Genomic DNA, 20,125 nt, shown 5'->3' on the forward strand with positions numbered 1-20,125 from the left:
ATAATATCAAAAAAATCCAACCATGATCGCCCTTCGAGGCCTGTGGCGCAGTGTATAGAGACGTTGAAACTCTACGGTTTCAAGTGAGCATTGTTTGAAGATAGCAGTTTCAATTCTACCTAAAGCCGGCCAGAGGCTTAGTTGACCAATAACGTGGTGAGACGACAACAACAACAACTATGGAAGGCAGTAATTGCTGAGAATGCAGTTAGGAGATTCGGAGTTCCTATACAGTCGCGGCAACCACTTGACGAAAGCCAGAATAGTTGGCCGAAATGTTGTGAAACAACAACTAAAGGATGAGGATAATAGTCCGCAATAAATGAATGTCATCCTACTTCTCTATATCTTGAATACTTCTAAATATGGCATAAAGTAATGCGAAACAAGGGAAGAGGAAGAGAAAAAAAAGGAAAAGAGAAAGATAAAGTGAGAAAAGAAGAGACAGAAAATGACAAAAAATAATTCAGTAGAAATCTTTGCTTGAAAATAAAATGTGTGATCAAGGATAGCTTTTCTGAAATTCAAAGAAAAGGCAAAATTCCACTGGGTTATTAATTCTAAAAACGGCTAGATGGCACATTGGTTATAACAAGATTGATGAAAACAACAAGTTGAAATGAAGTGTAAACAATAATTGCTAATCCAGAAATTCACACTAAGTTATTATAACTAAAAAAATTAAATAATGTAAAATCAAAACTTACCTGGTGTCACAGGCAATAATTTTTCCTTGTGAATCAAGTTTTGTTGTAAATTTTTTCATATTCGTGTTTGACTTATCATGCATTTTATCCCGCCTAGCTATACAGAGTAAGCAAGACTGTTGCTCTGAGAAAAAATACAATAAAATAAATAGAAAATTAGAATTTAAAAAAAAGAAAAAAAGAAAGAAAAAAAAGAAAAAGAAAGAAAAAGAAAAGAAAAAAAGAAAGAAAAAAAGAAAAAAAAGAAAAAAGAAAAAAAAGAAAAAAAAGAAAAAGAAAAAAAAGAAAAAGAAAAAAAAGAAAAAGAAAAAAAAGAAAAAGAAAAAAAGAAGAAAGAAAAAGAAAAAGAAAGAAAAAAGAAAAAAAAGAAAGAAAAAAGAAAAAAAAGAAAGAAAAAAGAAAAAAAAGAAAGGAAAAAGAAAAAAAAGAAAGAAAAAAGAAAAAAAAGAAAGAAAAAAGAAAAAAAAGAAAAAAAAGTAAGATTTTTTTTCTTTTTTTTAAATCAAGATTTGTCATTTTAAGTGAAAAGAGAAAGGCGAAATAGAAGAGGGGGAAGAGTAATACAGGAATATAAACAGGGGGATATTAGGAGAGAGGCAGAAAAGGAGAAATATGTAGGAACGGAGAGAGAGCGAGGCAGAAACGCAAGGAGGGAGAGAGAGAGAGAGCGAGGCAGAAACGCAAGGAGGGAGAGAGAGAGAGAGCGAGGCAGAAACGCAAGGAGGGAGAGCGAGGCAGAAACGCAAGGAGGGAGAGCGAGAGAGAAACGCAAGGAGGGAGAGCGAGAGAGAAACGCAAGGAGGGAGAGCGAGAGAGAAACGCAAGGAGGGAGAGCGAGAGAGAAACGCAGGGAGAGAGAGAGAAACGCAGGGAGAGAGAGAGAAACGCAGGGAGAGAGAAACGCAGGGAGAGAGAGAGAAACGCAGGGAGAGAGAAACGCAGGGAGAGAGAGAAACGCAGGGAGAGAGAGAAACGCAGAGAGAAAGAGAAACGCAGAGAGAAAGAGAAACGCAGGGAGAGAGAGCGAGAGGAAGAAACGCAGGGAGAGAGAGCGAGAGGAAGAAACGCAGGGAGAGAGAGCGAGAGGAAGAAACGCAGGGAGAGAGAGCGAGAGGAAGAAACGCAGGGAGAGAGAGCGAGAGGAAGAAACGCAGGGAGAGAGAGAGAGAGAGAGAAGAAGAAACGCAGGGAGAGAGAGAGAGAGAGAAGAAACGCAGGGAGAGAGAGAGAGAGAGAGAAGAAGAAACGCAGGGAGAGAGAGAGAGAGAGAAGAAGAAACGCAGGGAGAGAGAGAGAGAGAGAAGAAGAAACGCAGGGAGAGAGAGAGAGAGAGAAGAAGAAACGCAGGGAGAGAGAGAGAGAGAGAAGAAGAAACGCAGGGAGAGAGAGAGAGAGAGAAGAAGAAACGCAGGGAGAGAGAGAGAGAGAGAAGAAGAAACGCAGGGAGAGAGAGAGAGAGAAGAAACGCAGGGAGAGAGAGAGAGAGAGAAGAAGAAACGCAGGGAGAGAGAGAGAGAGAGAGAAGAAGAAACGCAGGGAGAGAGAGAGAGAGAGAAGAAGAAACGCAGGGAGAGAGAGAGAGAGAGAAGAAGAAACGCAGGGAGAGAGAGAGAGAGAGAAGAAGAAACGCAGGGAGAGAGAGAGAGAGAGAAGAAGAAACGCAGGGAGAGAGAGAGAGAGAGAGAAGAAGAAACGCAGGGAGAGAGAGAGAGAGAGAAGAAGAAACGCAGGGAGAGAGAGAGAGAGAGAAGAAGAAACGCAGGGAGAGAGAGAGAGAGAAGAAGAAACGCAGGGAGAGAGAGAGAGAGAAGAAGAAACGCAGGGAGAGAGAGAGAGAAGAAGAAACGCAGGGAGAGAGAGAGAGAAGAAGAAACGCAGGGAGAGAGAGAGAGAAGAAGAAACGCAGGGAGAGAGAGAGAGAAGAAGAAACGCAGGGAGAGAGAGAGAGAAGAAGAAACGCAGGGAGAGAGAGAGAGAAGAAGAAACGCAGGGAGAGAGAGAGAGAGAGAGGAAGAAACGCAGGGAGAGAGAGAGAGAGAGGAAGAAACGCAGGGAGAGAGAGAGGAAGAAACGCAGGGAGAGAGAGAGGAAGAAACGCAGGGAGAGAGAGAGGAAGAAACGCAGGGAGAGAGAGAGGAAGAAACGCAGGGAGAGAGAGAGGAAGAAACGCAGGGAGAGAGAGAGGAAGAAACGCAGGGAGAGAGAGAGGAAGAAACGCAGGGAGAGAGAGAGAGAGAGGAAGAAACGCAGGGAGAGAGAGAGAGAGAGGAAGAAACGCAGGGAGAGAGAGAGAGAGAGGAAGAAACGCAGGGAGAGAGAGAGAGAGAGGAAGAAACGCAGGGAGAGAGAGAGAGAGAGAGAAAGAAACGCAGGGAGAGAGAGAGAGAGAGAGGAAGAAACGCAGGGAGAGAGAGAGAGAGAGAGGAAGAAACGCAGGGAGAGAGAGAGAGAGAGGAAGAAACGCAGGGAGAGAGAGAGGAAGAAACGCAGGGAGAGAGAGAGGAAGAAACGCAGGGAGAGAGAGAGGAAGAAACGCAGGGAGAGAGAGAGGAAGAAACGCAGGGAGAGAGAGAGGAAGAAACGCAGGGAGAGAGAGAGGAAGAAACGCAGGGAGAGAGAGAGAGGAAGAAACGCAGGGAGAGAGAGAGAGAGGAAGAAACGCAGGGAGAGAGAGAGAGAGAGAAAGAAACGCAGGGAGAGAGAGAGAGAGGAAGAAACGCAGGGAGAGAGAGAGAGAGGAAGAAATGCAGGGAGAGAGAGAGAGAGAGAGGAAGAAATGCAGGGAGAGAGAGAGAGAGAAGAAGAAACGCAGGGAGAGAGAGAGAGAAGAAGAAACGCAGGGAGAGAGAGAGAGAGAGGAAGAAACGCAGGGAGAGAGAGAGAGAAGAAGAAACGCAGGGAGAGAGAGAGAGAGAAGAAGAAACGCAGGGAGAGAGAGAGAGGAAGAAACGCAGGGAGAGAGAGAGACAGAGGAAGAAACGCAGGGAGAGAGAGAGAGAGAGAGGAAGAAACGCAGGGAGAGAGAGAGAGAGAGAGGAAGAAATGCAGGGAGAGAGAGAGAGGAAGAAACGCAGGGAGAGAGAGAGAGAGAGGAAGAAACGCAGGGAGAGAGAGAGAGAGAGGAAGAAACGCAGGGAGAGAGAGAGAGAGAGGAAGAAACGCAGGGAGAGAGAGAGAGGAAGAAACGCAGGGAGAGAGAGAGAGGAAGAAACGCAGGGAGAGAGAGAGAGGAAGAAACGCAGGGAGAGAGAGAGAGAGAGGAAGAAACGCAGGGAGAGAGAGAGAGAGGAAGAAACGCAGGGAGAGAGAGAGAGAGGAAGAAACGCAGGGAGAGAGAGAGAGAGAGGAAGAAACGCAGGGAGAGAGAGAGAGAGGAAGAAACGCAGGGAGAGAGAGAGAGAGGAAGAAACGCAGGGAGAGAGAGAGAGGAAGAAACGCAGGGAGAGAGAGAGAGGAAGAAACGCAGGGAGAGAGAGAGAGGAAGAAACGCAGGGAGAGAGAGAGAGGAAGAAACGCAGGGAGAGAGAGAGGAAGAAACGCAGGGAGAGAGAGAGGAAGAAACGCAGGGAGAGAGAGAAACGCAGGGAGAGAGAGAAACGCAGGGAGAGAGAGAAACGCAGGGAGAGAGAGAAACGCAGGGAGAGAGAGAAACGCAGAGAGAAAGAGAAACGTAGGGAGAGAGAGCGAGAGGAAGAAACGCAGGGAGAGAGAGCGAGAGGAAGAAACGCAGGGAGAGAGAGAGAGAGAAGAAACGCAGGGAGAGAGAGAGAGAGAGAAGAAGAAACGCAGGGAGAGAGAGAGAGAGACAAGAAGAAACGCAGGGAGAGAGAGAGAGAGAGAGAGAAGAAGAAACGCAGGGAGAGAGAGAGAGAGAGAGAGAAGAAACGCAGGGAGAGAGAGAGGAAGAAATGCAGGGAGAGAGAGAGGAAGAAACGCAGGGAGAGAGAGAGGAAGAAACGTAGGGAGAGAGAGAGAGAGGAAGAAACGCAGGGAGAGAGAGAGAGAGAGGAAGAAACGCAGGGAGAGAGAGAGAGAGAGAGGAAGAAACGCAGGGAGAGAGAGAGAGAGAGGAAGAAACGCAGGGAGAGAGAGAGAGAGAGAGGAAGAAACGCAGGGAGAGAGAGAGAGGAAGAAACGCAAGGAGAGAGAGAGAGAGAGGAAGAAACGCAGGGAGAGAGAGAGAGAGAGAAGAAGAAACGCAGGGAGAGAGAGAGAGAGAAGAAGAAACGCAGGGAGAGAGAGAGAGAGAAGAAGAAACGCAGGGAGAGAGAGAGAGAGAGAAGAAGAAACGCAGGGAGAGAGAGAGAGAGAGAAGAAGAAACGCAGGGAGAGAGAGAGAGAGGAAGAAACGCAGGGAGAGAGAGAGAGAGGAAGAAACGCAGGGAGAGAGAGAGAGGAAGAAACGCAGGGAGAGAGAGAGAGAGGAAGAAACGCAGGGAGAGAGAGAGAGAGGAAGAAACGCAGGGAGAGAGAGAGAGAGGAAGAAACGCAGGGAGAGAGAGAGAGGAAGAAACGCAGGGAGAGAGAGAGAGGAAGAAACGCAGGGAGAGAGAGAGAGGAAGAAACGCAGGGAGAGAGAGAGAGGAAGAAACGCAGGGAGAGAGAGAGAGAAACGCAGGGAGAGAGAGAAACGCAGGGAGAGAGAGAAACGCAGGGAGAGAGAGAAACGCAGGGAGAGAGAGAAACGCAGAGAGAGAGAGAAACGCAGAGAGAAAGAGAAACGTAGGGAGAGAGAGCGAGAGGAAGAAACGCAGGGAGAGAGAGCGAGAGGAAGAAACGCAGGGAGAGAGAGAGAGAGAGAAGAAACGCAGGGAGAGAGAGAGAGAGAGAAGAAGAAACGCAGGGAGAGAGAGAGAGAGAGAAGAAGAAACGCAGGGAGAGAGAGAGAGAGACAAGAAGAAACGCAGGGAGAGAGAGAGAGAGAGAAGAAGAAACGCAGGGAGAGAGAGAGAGAGACAAGAAGAAACGCAGGGAGAGAGAGAGAGAGAGAAGAAGAAACGCAGGGAGAGAGAGAGAGAGAGAGAGAAGAAACGCAGGGAGAGAGAGAGGAAGAAACGCAGGGAGAGAGAGAGGAAGAAACGCAGGGAGAGAGAGAGGAAGAAACGCAGGGAGAGAGAGAGGAAGAAACGCAGGGAGAGAGAGAGGAAGAAACGTAGGGAGAGAGAGAGAGAGGAAGAAACGTAGGGAGAGAGAGAGAGAGAGAGGAAGAAACGTAGGGAGAGAGAGAGAGAGGAAGAAACGTAGGGAGAGAGAGAGAGAGGAAGAAACGTAGGGAGAGAGAGAGTGAGGAAGAAATGTAGGGAGAGAGAGAGTGAGGAAGAAATGTAGGGAGAGAGAGAGAGAGGAAGAAACGTAGGGAGAGAGAGAGAGGAAGAAACGTAGGGAGAGAGAGAGAGGAAGAAACGTAGGGAGAGAGAGAGAGGAAGAAACATAGGGAGAGAGAGGAAGAAACATAGGGAGAGAGAGGAAGAAACATAGGGAGAGAGAGGAAGAAACGTAGGGAAAAAAAGAATTTTTTAAAAATAATATATACACTTGATGAGAAAACAATGTTGTTTGAAAGCAGCAATGACAACTGAATTCCCAAATATTTATTATGTATATGACAAATACTTATCCAACATGTCACAAGTGATGTAGTTTTTAATTAAAATTCTATTAACCACACTTTTATTATGAAAAGGCTTGAATAATTTGTTCCTTCACAATGACATTTCTGAATAAAGTCAAAAGATTTTCATGATTATGACTCCAAGATAAAATTAAAATCCGATTTTAACGATTGAATAAGAATGTGAGCTATTATACCTGAATCATCTTGAGAATCAGAAAAATTTTCCGCAATGCATGGCTGGACCGCAGTTGATATCTGCATATGCTCAACCTGTGCGTCATCACCGCTATCATCTCCTGCAAAGAGAAACTCATAATTATTATGATCCTCATTAACAAAATATTTTTTTTTATCAATAATAGTAAAAATAAATTTTACAAAGTGTAAATACAAAATTACAATTCTTACAAAATATGAACACAGATTGTAGCATTTCAAAGGCTCACTTAACAATATAGATCAAAGTATAAATTTTGCAGTTAAAATACATCCAACAAATTAACTTGTCTAAATTGTACCAAAACCCCAAGTTAATTAAACAGCCACAACTATCTTATAAAAGTTTACATTCATGCATGCTAAACTAGATTTTTAAAATAAATAATTGTTCCCTCAAATTCAATTACATTCCAACTTAATGCATGTTAACATTTTCTTCATATTTCCTATTTAATATGACCCTCCCCCCTAAAAAAAGAAAGCAACTACATTTTGTGTTAATAAAGTCAAGACAAATTCATTTCTCATTTTCGCATTAATCACTCGGATATATGGATATCCAGTACTGCTATAAACAGAGGCATGATACTTTTTCCATTCATTTAAACTATTACAGAACCATTCATCCTTATAAAGTTATAAATAATACAAAATATTACTACAATTATTGTCATCCATACAATTACGGAGACAAATAACAAGTTTGCTAACTTTTGACCAACAAACCAACAAAAAGGTAACAAATTATGAAAGTGATTCTCAATTGAGAACCATTTGCATTACCTTATTTTCCAAAACATGGTTTCCTACTCAGTAACTGTTAAATCCACATGTATAAGTGAATGGTTTCGCAATTTTAGTACGAGAAAATTAAATAGAGGCATTTTACCTTTATACTCCTCCAAATCATTTCTTTTCTGTTTTAAAAAGAAATAAGAGGAATTACTTTTGTAAACTTTTTTTTTTTTTTTTTTTTTTTTTTTAGATTTCTGGTGAATTTTGAAAACAGTAAGCACTTCATACACAATAAAAAATTAATCATGTCAAAAATTATGCATATTTTGGTAAGGAGTGATGATAATTAAATTCACTGGATAATCTACAAAATACAAACCAAGCTTTTCTTTTTATCTAAGTTTTAGTTTTAATAAAACATAGTTTTATTTGAACTCTGCATAAGAGGGGCAAGGAGCAAAAAAAAAAATGTATTCTAAAACATTAAATATGGTTTTCTCATTTCATTTTATATAGTAAGAAATTTTTTTTCCTTTTTTTAAATAGAAAATCCCTTCTTTGTGGAAAGTTTCTTTTTAATAACTAAATCACTCTTTTTATATTCGATCCTGGCAACAAGGGACACAGGTTCTGCTAGTATATAATAAATTATGTAAAATGTTATTTATAAATTTAGATCTTTATTCATATAAAGTTAGGCATGCATAAGATTTACTTCTAAAATATTATGATTTTGGAACACTGCTATTAGGTGTAAGAGATAATACAAGCTATATTTAGTTTACTTTAGTTCTATGAAAAGGGGACAAAAAACAGGTTGAGAGCCCTTCATGGAAATTCAAATTTTAACAATATGTATTAGACACCAATTAACTAATATTCCCAGATGTAAGCTTCTTTGGAGTAAAGGGTTTTTTGGTACCATAATATCCTATTTGAAAACTCATATATTTCAAATTTAAATTAAATTTGTTCCATGATCATTAGACACCAATTAAGCAAGATTCTCTGAATTTCAATTCTTTCTTAATACTTCTGTCTTAAATTTTAATCAAAGCATGTAATTGATTTTGATTAAAATTCTAGACATAAGGTTTATTATTATATCATAATTTTAATCTTCATAAGAGAGAACATAAAAGTGGTTCAAAACTTGTTTGGAGAATGAATTTTACTTTGTTGAACAGATTTCTTTTAGTAGATATGTTTTATATCATGTCATAGAAATTTAGAAGGGTGTGTGTGTGTAGGCCTGATGATATTGTAAAATTTAACTAAAAATGTTGATATTTTGTGTTTTTATGTAAATAAAAAATAATCTTGATAATATTTATGGAATAAATGTGAAATTATGTGAACATTTACATATGTATGATAATACCAAAATGATTAGGATAATTGCAAATTACTTTGAATCTGAAAAGGCTTAAATATTATTCTAAAAATGATAAAACAGTATTTATTGTATATTTCATTTGCTATACTTTTTTAAAGTCTGTTTACATCACTTGGGTTATTCATTTCTAATTTTGCTCTGTATATTACAAAATAATTAAAGAAAAGAATAAATAGCTAAAATGCATTAATTTTCATCCAATTCCAATGTGATTAAAGGGAGATATTCTTTTTTTTTACTTTTTTAAATTAAAAAGCCAAGGAAAGTCAGTTTCCTCTACCATGCTAGAAAAGTTCTTATACTTGCCAGTATCCTATACCTCTACAAGATCACCATCTGTCCAAGTATACGGTCACACCTGGGTTAGTGCACCATCCACTAGTCTCAATTAAACAAATAAAAAACAAAGATAAAGAAAAAATATAATTGTTGATCTAATAGGTCTCTCATTATCTACCAAGCTCCAGCCCTGTTCCATCACCACAATGTTGCATTTCTGATTGTTTTATAAGTATTTTAATGGAATATGCTCTAATGAACTTATTCTGGTACCCATCAACTTAAATATATCCAAAAAACTCAACTAGTTAAATCTCATCCAGTCATTGTGGAGGTCCTGAGATAATGAAGTTCCTTGAGCTGTCAGCCTCTGTAAATCTCTGGTTCCCTGACTGTACTAAAACGCAAAAATTTATATGTAAATCGAACCTTTTACTGCAAATTTCTCACTTAGAATATATCCTCATTTCTGGCTGCTAATCCACAGTAGCCCATTACATCTTAGTGGCAATATGTCTTGTCTTTTAAAGTTTAGATAAAAAGTTGTTGTTTTTTGTTTCTATAAATCAGTATTTATGAAAAACATTTTACAAAAAAAAAAAAAAAGATCATACAAAAAAGAGTAAACATAATATTCTGTGTCTTTATCACTCTTTGATTTTCCTTCAATTTCATTTAATGTTTTTAAATGTGTTTTTTTAAACAAAGTATAATTAAAAAAAATATGCACAAAATGTTAAAAGTTAATATAGAATCTCTTGCCCTTTGTTGATTATATACAAATTCTGTTTTTTTTTTTTTTTTTTTAAATTTTTTTTATTTATTAAAATATGCATGTTGAGGGAGGGACAATATTTTCTATATATTGACAATGCCTATTTAACTTAAGATAAAAAAAAAAAAAAAAAGGTGGACATGTTTGATGCCAAGTCTCATCCTTTTTTTTATTTTTTATTATACATTATTTGAACATTTTTTATTCTTTGGTCAGCACCAAATTTTCAGATCCTCATTAGGTTTTTAATACCTGTTTAGAAAAGGGTAGGAGAACTACATTTGTCATGTTAAGTCATTTTCATTTTATGGTTTGTAAATAACTTTTTAGAATAGCAATGGTTAAAAATAACCCTCTTCCAATTTACAAACAGCAAAATGGAATGGAAACAAAAAAAAGTAGTCCTATTTATGTTAAAATTGATAAAACTACTTTTGTAAAATAATATCAAATGGAGGTAGACTAATTTGTAAATGTCAAACTGAGGAAAGATTCATTTTTGCTGGTGAATAACAAGTAAAAAAATGCTTTATTTAAGTAGCATTCCCAATTGATCAGCCACATTAATTTGAAAAACTATCAAAGAAGAATTAAAAACTATCAAAGAAACTATAAATTAGTTGAATATCTATTCAAGAAACAAATTAATTTTTACTTTTAATCAATTATTTTGACATATTATGAGAAATCATTTCAGCCTATTCTTAAGAAATTGAGCAATTTTAATGTTTAATACTTTATCGAATGATTGATTTACTATTGGAAATTTGAATTTGAAAGCATTTTAATAACTTTTAAAATAAGAAAAATAAGATTCATGAAAAATTTCCAATATGATTATAATAATATACTAAAATTTAATATTTATATGGCATAGATGACCAACACATAAAAAGTTTTAATATGGTATATATTTTCTCTCTTCATTGTGAAATAAGTATACCTGAAGGCTTAATCAGCATACGACAAACGAAAGTCTTCCCTTTACCAACAGCATTGTCAGATGGCCAGACACTGGAGTCTACAAAAATAAAATTAAAAATTACAAATTATACAGAATGTATAATGTTAACTCATTACATATAAATGACTGATATGGATAAGAAAATGGGCAGTTACAATATTGATCTTTTATAAGATACTAGACATATACATCTATGACCCCTTGAATCAGAAGGTATATTTCTATATTTTCCTAGAAATGTTATCTTTGTCATTTAATTTACATAAATGTTTGGTGTAGGAAGGAAGACGTTAAAGGAGAGAGAAAAAAGAGAGAGGAGAGGAAGAGTGTGTGTGGGGAGTAATGGGAGAAAAACAGTTCATTATGACATCACAATATTGTGACTGAAATCCTTTGACTTTACAATCTTTATAAAAAATATGATTTACCACCGAATGCTAAAAGAAATGTATTTTTACCTGATAGAAATATCAATTACTGTAAACTGAATGGTGGCCACTGATAAAAGTACATATGAATTGCATGTTGCTTCACCATTGTTCAAGCTTCAGGGTATGAACATTTCTTCAAACTCCTGGGAAGTTTCTCTTCAGATTTCAACAGTAGTCAGCGATCATGACCACGTTCCAGTGACCCTGATACCCGTTCTCCATCTTTTTCAAGTCCTGATGAAATCGCTTCCCCTGTTAGTCACTCATTGAACCCAGATTCTCAAAACACCAGTCCATATGTGAAAATGGTGCGTCTTAACGCTCATGTTACAGTCTATGCTTGTGAAAGCAGTCAGCATATTGTTGACAAGTTCTGCAGAATTATTATTGGCAAGAAAGTTCTTCACTACCAGAACAAATGCCTTCCACGCTTTCAGTTCTATTTCATTCATTAAGTTTTCAAACTCTGAATCTCTGATGAGTTGCCAGAACTGAGAACTATCAAAGCTGTCAGCTTTCAATCTCTCCATGATTAATCCTGGAAAAACCTGGCACAAGTAAGTGAATCAGTCACCAATCTTGTCTAGAGCATTAGTGAACCGCTTGATTAAGCCGAGCTTGATATGCAGCAGTGGGAAGAATATTCTATTTCTGTCCACGAGAAGGTAGTTGAGGGTGTCCTTTTCTTTGTAAGGCACTAATTCCTCCTGTACAGGCCAGTCTTCATTCGTGTAAGCTGAGCACCAATTTTTGGAAGATTTTGAGGTTTTATAACTTCAAACCGATCCCTTTTCAACATAATCACCCAGAAATATCAGTCCTGAATACTTTTTGTCATTAAAATAATCATTTCCAATCAAAACAATTATTCAACATGACATTTTACTCTCACCAACTTCTAAAATGCTCCACATATGCGTACATGTGAACAAAAACGTAAAAAAAAAAAATATAATAAACCTGATTAAGCAAAACCAACATAATTTTCTAATTCAGTGCATTGGATTCGTCCTAAATCAGCTGAAAAAATGCAGGCAACAAATTTGTTGTTGACCAGTATAATATATGTATAACAAATACGGACATAATGGCTATGGCCAGTTTAACCATTTTGTTAAATGTGTTGATTTTAGTTGTGCCAGGGATAACTGCATCACTTTTCACAAATACATTTAAAAAAGTATGAATTCAGCAGCAGAGTAGACTCCTACTTTTTGATTGATTGAAGGTGCAACCAAGCATTGGTTAGGCAACTAGTCATTATCTCTGCATTGTATCCAGTTCTAGTCTTGGATTCTAGCAATTTTGGTTCAGGAGAGGTAATGTTGGAATTGTGCAAGGCTTGTTTCTTATACTCTTGCACAAGCACCTTTACAGGAAATATCCATCGTTGTCCTAGACACTTACTAAGTAAAACATTTGTTCAAAATAACTAAACTAGAAAACAGTTACAGGCCTCCTACTAATGGATCTTATTCGTAAACTGTCTTTGTAGGAATAGAAACAAGTCACGCATGCGTGGTCCCCCTCTGGTTCTGCATGTGGTTGGTTGGTTGTTTTTGTATTACGACATATCAACCTTTTTCGGGTTACTTAATGCGAATCCAAAGATTTTGAAGAAAATTTATTTTTTTCAATATTTGCTGTTTTCACGTCGGTTTCTATTTAACCCATAGTTGGGACCCTAACAGGTACTAACACTCCGGGTCAGAGTGGACTTGGGAGCAATGGTAATTAAAGGGTGGCTCACCACTCCCCAAGGCCCACAAGCTGGGGCCTCACCACTGAATATAGTTTAAGGTCATATCCAGGACCCCCATTGAGGGACTTTTACTCTTTGCAGGGAGGCAGTCGGCATATTCTAATGCCCCACTGACAGGGCCGGTGCTGCATGTGAGATGACACCACAAAAAAATAGTGAAGAAATAATGAATGTGAGAAGTGTGAAGGACCAACGTTGCCTTCAAATTTTCGACAAGTTTCAGAAAACTAATGGATGGGACAAAAGTTATGGGTAAAAAAAATGTCATTTTTGCAATTTTGGGGCATTTGTAACCTCTTTTGAGCTACTAGGAATGTCGAATCCCATTGAAAATGGATAAACCATGCAGTTTCACGCCTTAAGACATATATTTGAAAACCCACTGTGTGGACATACATATCAAGTTTTTGAATAATATGAAAGAAGAGCTCCAAAAAGGCATGTTTTTTAGCCCTAAAAGTCCCAGAGGGATGCGAACCAGAATTTTTCCAAGGTCACCCATACTGAATTTATATTAAGAACAATGACCTTCACATTTTGGCCAAGTTTCAGGAAAATTTAATGGATGGATCAAGTGTCATGGAGCAAAAAGTGTCATTTCTGGCCATTTTGGACCTCTTTTGAGCCCCTGAGGACGCTGAATGGATTACGGTGCAGTTTCAGGCCTTAACACATATTTGAGTGGACCACCGTGAAAAACAACTATATAGTCAGACATATCAAGTTTTTGTTAAGGAATATGAAAAAAGAGCCACAAAAAAAAAAAAAAAAAGGGGCATTTTTAGCACTAAAAGTCCCCAGTGACACGTACCAGAATTTTGCTAGAGTCTCCCATACTGAATTTATATTAAGAACAATGGGCTCTACATTTTGGCCAAGTTTCAGGAAAATCTAATGGATGAATCAAAAGTTATGTGGCCACAACAGGAATTTTCGCAAAAATTTTTTTACTGTGCACATCTATTTAATGAAACACAATTTGTGGTAAAATGTCAGGAAAAACTAATAGATGGTTATCTGCCAATTATCAGGACTAACGGACGGACGCCATTGAAAACATAGGACCCTTTCCGATAAATTGGGGGAACCAATAACTTACCGCCATAGGACATGGGAAGCAGTTTACTGCTAAATTGTGCATGATCTCCCACATGGATGATGTTGTAAATACTCTTTCCAATTAATTCCTCCTGATAAGAAAAAAAAAAAAAAAAAAAAAAAAAAAAAACACACACATTAATAACTAGGCAACATTAAATTGCCTTTACAAATTGTAATCAATTTTAAATCATTTCTTATATATCTCGTTAGTTATGTGTATATGGTTAAACAACTAATTATGAATTTTGTAGCATAGCTACTGTGTGTAAAGATTATATATATATGAAATTTATTACTGTGAGTCCAGAATGAGAATGTTTCAGCTAGGGGGAATCTTCAAAAGAAGAGGAAATATCCGACCAGCTTCGTCAGAATTCATAGAATAAGGTCCATCTATGAATTCTGACAAAGCTAGTCGGACATTTCCTCTTCTTTTGAGGATTTCCCCCTAGCTGAAACAATATGTAAACTCATTCTGGACACACAGTAATAAATTTCCTATATACTGCTCTGGCTACACATTGAGCACTCTAGTCCGGTTTTTTCACCACTGATAAATAAATATATATATATATATATATATAAAAAATATATACATGCATATATATACATATATACATGCATATACATACATACGAGGGCGTAATAATGAATATTGTGATAATTCAAATACCTGCGATTTTGACATAATTTTAACCATTCTAAAAATATCAACTTCTTTGGAGTATTTTAAAAGGTTGTTATTGGGGGGAGGGACATGATATCACAAACTCAAAATTAAAACATTTCTGATTTGTATGACATTTGATCCACTGTTTTTAGAGGGCAATCAAGCAAGATTCTCTGAATTTCAACATCTTCCAAAGTTCAAGCCCAAAATTTTAGACATTTCTCTAGAATAAAAATAATTTAAGAAATTTGAATACAAAATTAGGATTCTAAACACAAAATTTATCTTTATTTTTATCTTCGTAAGGGGGCAGCAAAATGGTACAAAACTTTTCTTTGGTAATTTTATCATTAACTAGCAGAATATTTGTCCTTAAATAACAATCTTCTCATGAATAATTAGAATAATAATGCATGTATGTTAGATTATTGTAAACCATAATACATACACACACACACCCACCCACACATACATACCTGTGTATATTGGAGATACACTGAAACCTTTTCCGATACATGTTCAACGATACCTTGGCAGTTAACTAAGAACACAAAACCATCAAGAGCCTGCAATACAAGATAGAAATAGAGTAGCTTCCATTATTTTACGTTCAGTAAAATTAGACTCAAAAATTGTAACTTTGTTTGCTATAATACAAGTATATCAAAATACTTTACAACCATATTTGCCGCCAAAAGTTTTGGCCACCTAATAGAAATTGTTGATTTTAAGTCATATCATTGTTTGGTATGATTTGCTTTGTTACAAGTCAGAATGCTTTCTGTTGACCAAAACAGCAGATAAAAAAGTATAGAAGTGAAGATGTTGCCTTGGACTCTGGGTATAACCACACTTGACTGTTTGAAATATCAAACATCATTAAGATATATTATGCTGATCTTGGACAAAATAAGGAAAAAAATTGCCTGCGCTGGTACAGAGATGTACTGCACACAAATAACACTGTCGTAAAATGGAAGTAAAAAAGATGCTTGTATATGCTACCTAAAGATCACAAGACAGCCAGACATTATCTTAACCAAATGAATATTTTGTCATATATAGTTGTAATTTTGCATGGTCATATTTTCTTACGCAATATTTTTTGTCAATAGTAAACCGTCTAATGTCACTAGAATGTTGAGAACAGATACAAAACTGACTTTAGCCAATATACAGACACACATCCTTTAAGTTACCTGTGATAACACACACACAAATACATTCATATATAAATCTGCATCTTTCAATTGAGCTATGATAGCATCAAATATCGCTTGCAACAACAAATTAAACATATTTAAATAGAATAGTTTGGGTATTATTTTTAAATTTTTACAAAATGTTTTTGTTAAGTAAAACAAAAGCAAACTCTTACAACTTTAATTATTCAATTCACTTTGAGAAAAAGAAACATGTCATTTTCATATTATAAAAAATACAGATAGTTGAGTCAGCTACTATTAATATATGCTTGAATATATACACACACACACTAGCAGGGAGACCTGACGTTATCCAGAGTTAGATAAGGATCAACAAATGTTCCACCTGCCCATATTTTTATCAGTGAAATTGCTTATTTTTTTTTAATCAAATTGACTGATTACCTCCTCCCCCCACATTGTACCAGGAGGAAGCTTCACAAGCCTTCCCAAAGTGACTTAGCCCACAATACATTAGTCTACATTGCACTGTAGAGAATTGACTGTTGATTTCATAAAATTATCTGTAAATAGTGACTTCACTTAAAATGTAAAATGCAAAAGTCAATTATCATTGTTCAATTGTGCTCTAAATAGAAACATTCATTTTGGATGTGTCCATCTTATAAAAGAATCTGCAGTCGATTTTATAAGCTGGGCCTTTCTGCTTATATGGTTATAAAACTTCTCAAATAGATTTGTGATGTTAGGTTGTATAAAAGTGTTAACTCTGGTCAAAATCGAATTTCCTTCTTTAATCAGATTTTTTTGATTATTGATATTCAGACATTCCGATAAAAAAAACAAACAAAAAAACTTACGTAAGAACACTCTCAGACATCAAATACTTTCATGTGAAATTAAAAATAAATAAATCAGTCCACCCATTTCAGAGTCCATAGAGAACGAACTCACACACAGAGTGAAGTTCTTATATATATCATTGAAACAGACACATAGATTAGAGATTTAGCATTTTACAAGTTGATTCAGTGAGCCAGGTGTTCAGCTGTATTCTGATAATACAAAATTAATATAATTTTGTATTTTTCGTTTTCAAAATGTATGAAATTAAGAATATTTGTCTCTTTTCAACAGATATGTTGAGCAAAACACAAGTCAGTGCCCTCAACACACATCTTGCATGATTAAGTTGAACATTTTCTTTGTACAGTGAAAGCATCCTCTGCCATCTGGATAGCTGTACTAGGATATCCATGGGTTGACACCAATTAAGTAATTTACGTCATGTAGACGATACTGTTCTTCTTGCAACATCTAAAGATCTCCAGAAACTTTTAGAAATAGTAATAAATGAGAATGAAAAGCTTGGTTTGAACCTAAATACAAAGAAGACTTTTAGTATGGTGATATCTGGCAAAGTCATACCTATGTATAATTTAACAATTGGAGCCTTGGATCATGGATTACATCTAGAGGACGATCACATATAGCTCAGAGTAAACAAGCATTTAATAAACTTAACTCAGTATTATACTCCAATACCATCACATTTAAGTCTAGACAACACATTTTTAAGGCGTAGGTTTGGTCTGTCCTGCTATATGGTTGTGAAAGCTGGACTATATGCCTCAAAATGCAGAAACGCATTAATAGCTCAGAAATTTAGTTTGTGAGACAAATGTTAGAGGTCGTTTGGAAAGATCACATTTCTAACGGAGAACTATGGATTTGGAAGCACTAAAGGATTGCTGAGGATATATTTACTGTCAAAGAGACATAGAACATCTGGTATTGACTGGTAGAATGCTTGAATCGAAAAAGCAAGGTCAACCAAAATGCATTTTTATGAACAACTTAATCAGATGGGATTATCAAAAAGTGGAGCTATTTCGGGCTATGGATAGCCGCCCGCATTGGAGAGCCATGGTCGCCAACACCGTTAAACAGCAAGACTGTTGATGAAGTTGAATAACTTCAATAAAAGTATGGGAACACTTTATAAATCTACACAGCAAACAGTATAACTGGATGAATACAAATTGGATAGAGAACAATTTGATGCAGGTTGTACGTTTATTTGGTTCAAATTATCAAATGAAGCCATGCTACATATGAAGTTGCATACCTGATTGCAAAGCCGGCCAAATTGCATACAATGAAATATTCATCATGCAATGCTATATTTCATTCTTTACATGATAATAAAAGATAAAAATAAATGAATTTGAGGAGATCCAGCATGTGGTTGGAGGGTTTCAAGAGGGAACAGCTCCTTTGAAAAGGATAATTGACTCATCTGTAATATATTAATTAAACAAAACCAATTCTTCAAATGTACAAAGTCAAGAAAACCTGTAACGTTTAAAATCAAAAATTACTATTAACAATTTATTTTTTTGTGTAAGCTCAAGATTTAATCCAATGACATATTTAATTTGAGATAGAAAAAAGTGTTAAACTTACTTCCAATATCAGTGGACCAATACGTGCATTTGCCAGGGGTACAGGAAATGGTTTACTGGAAGATACTTGGCTTTGCTGAACAGCGGCACTGGTTTCACTCTCTAGAAAAAGAGAGAAAAACATTTGTGGGCAATTTAAAAATTTGATCCTGTAAGAATATACATTTTTTCCATGAATCAAAATTTTTTCAAATGTAATACCTTGCGGAATTTGTCTTATTTCAAAATATCAAAGATCTTTACTACTTTTAGGAATGGAGAATATTGCATTAATAGTAATAAATTAACAACAAATAAAATGGATTCGATGACTGAAAACATACGATCTTCAATCTGAGGTTCTATTTGGACTTCCTTATTTAAAATATTACCGTAACAAAATAATTGTAGCTTTGGAACGACATTATAGTCATGATTTTCATAATGAATTAAAACAAGTGTTAAAAAAAGATAAATTTGTTGATGACTGAATAAACATGTTGGAAATTGTTTTAATGGTCCAAAATAATTTATTTTGCTTAAACTATCTATCATATGTACTTCTTAATTATATAATCTTTCCAGTCTAATAAAAATATGTAATCAGATGAATAAAATATGGAGGATAAGCATAAAAATATGGTAACATGGCCAGAGTGAAAAAGACATAAGGTTCCTCGTTCAATCCAACGCAATGCTAGATATTACAATCATTTAAAATGCTCTTGTCATATATAATATAATTTTATAACTGAAGGTTAACTTAAGCAATCATTAAAATTTTGGGGTCAAATGAAACTTAGAATCCACAAAATTTAGAAGTTGCCATTTTCAAGATGGTCATTTTGGATATTGTCATTGTTCCTCAGATAAATTGAAACCTGCATAAGAAAATGTAGAAAACAAAGTTAATTTTGCTAAGTTAACATAGATTGAAGAGATTTTTGTGAACACCATTGTATTGCCATTGATCATAGCATGCAACATGCATTGGTTCTATTGAAACTGAAAATGTATGGAAGTGCTTACATTAAATTTTTAACAAAATTAAATATTTTTTAACATTTAATAATTTTTAAGTCTATTTACTTGTCTCCCCATAAGGATAAAGACAAAAGTTTTTAAGCAGTTCCTAAGAAAAAAAAAAAGAAAAAAAGTTAACTTAACCTTTCAAACAATGCAATTATAAACAAAATGAATTGTCTAGTGTCCCTCACTCCTTGCATTTTATTCTTCTATATAAGTTGTAGTTCATGTTTGTTTGTTCACAAACTTCTCAAAAGATTACAATTTAAAATACATTATCCAGGGTATATGCTTATATTTTATTTTAATCAAATAGAGAGTACTATAATATTTTGTGGATCTGCACTTGTGCTCAAAATCAATAAAAAGGAAATACAATATCTTAATTTATCTTATTTTTGATTTAAATATTATAGAAATAAAAAAAAGAAATGTAAATGGCTAGGAGCAGGAATGCACATTAGATGCCCCTTAAAAAGGGATAAATATTAAGAGCAAAATCTATTGAAATTTATGTTAATTTATTTACATCCTCTTCCACTCAATCAATTTATTTTAGATTAGCATCAGAGAAATTCAGTTTTATTCTAATGTGAAGCTTAAAAAATTAATGAAAACTGAAAAGGTATAGCCTCTTTGCAGTCCACAGTTGGAGACAAGAACACACATTAAACTACAAGTTCAATATCAGGAACCAACTTGACTCCTTTTCCTTATTACACACACGTCCTTAGTTTATATAATTACTCTGGGTAAGTGAACATTGTGAATATAACAAAAAATAGACTTATAATCGGCATAATTCAAATAGAAATTTGAAATCCTTATCTTAAACC

The 20,125-nt window shown here is 35.9% G+C and overlaps 1 protein-coding gene across 7 annotated transcripts in view; it reads right to left on the minus strand.

The window, feature by feature from the left end:
* Window positions 1-20,125, minus strand: part of LOC145296054 (uncharacterized) — a 945,555-nt gene that overhangs the window by 101,854 nt on the left and 823,576 nt on the right. For all 7 annotated transcript variants that reach the window (XM_080142118.1, XM_080142120.1, XM_080142114.1 and 4 more), the window contains 6 exons: window positions 18,286-18,386; window positions 15,130-15,219; window positions 13,982-14,072; window positions 10,669-10,746; window positions 6,516-6,617; window positions 708-831 (listed from right to left, as the gene is read on the minus strand). In XM_080142118.1, coding sequence (XP_079998244.1) covers window positions 708-831; window positions 6,516-6,617; window positions 10,669-10,746; window positions 13,982-14,072; window positions 15,130-15,219; window positions 18,286-18,386 — 586 coding nt within the window. The remainder of the gene's footprint in view (window positions 1-707; window positions 832-6,515; window positions 6,618-10,668; window positions 10,747-13,981; window positions 14,073-15,129; window positions 15,220-18,285; window positions 18,387-20,125) is intronic.

Source organism: Euprymna scolopes, chromosome 16 (assembly GCF_053919585.1).
Source record: "Euprymna scolopes isolate OS-2025 chromosome 16, ASM5391958v1, whole genome shotgun sequence".
NCBI lineage: Eukaryota > Metazoa > Mollusca > Cephalopoda > Sepiida > Sepiolidae > Euprymna > Euprymna scolopes.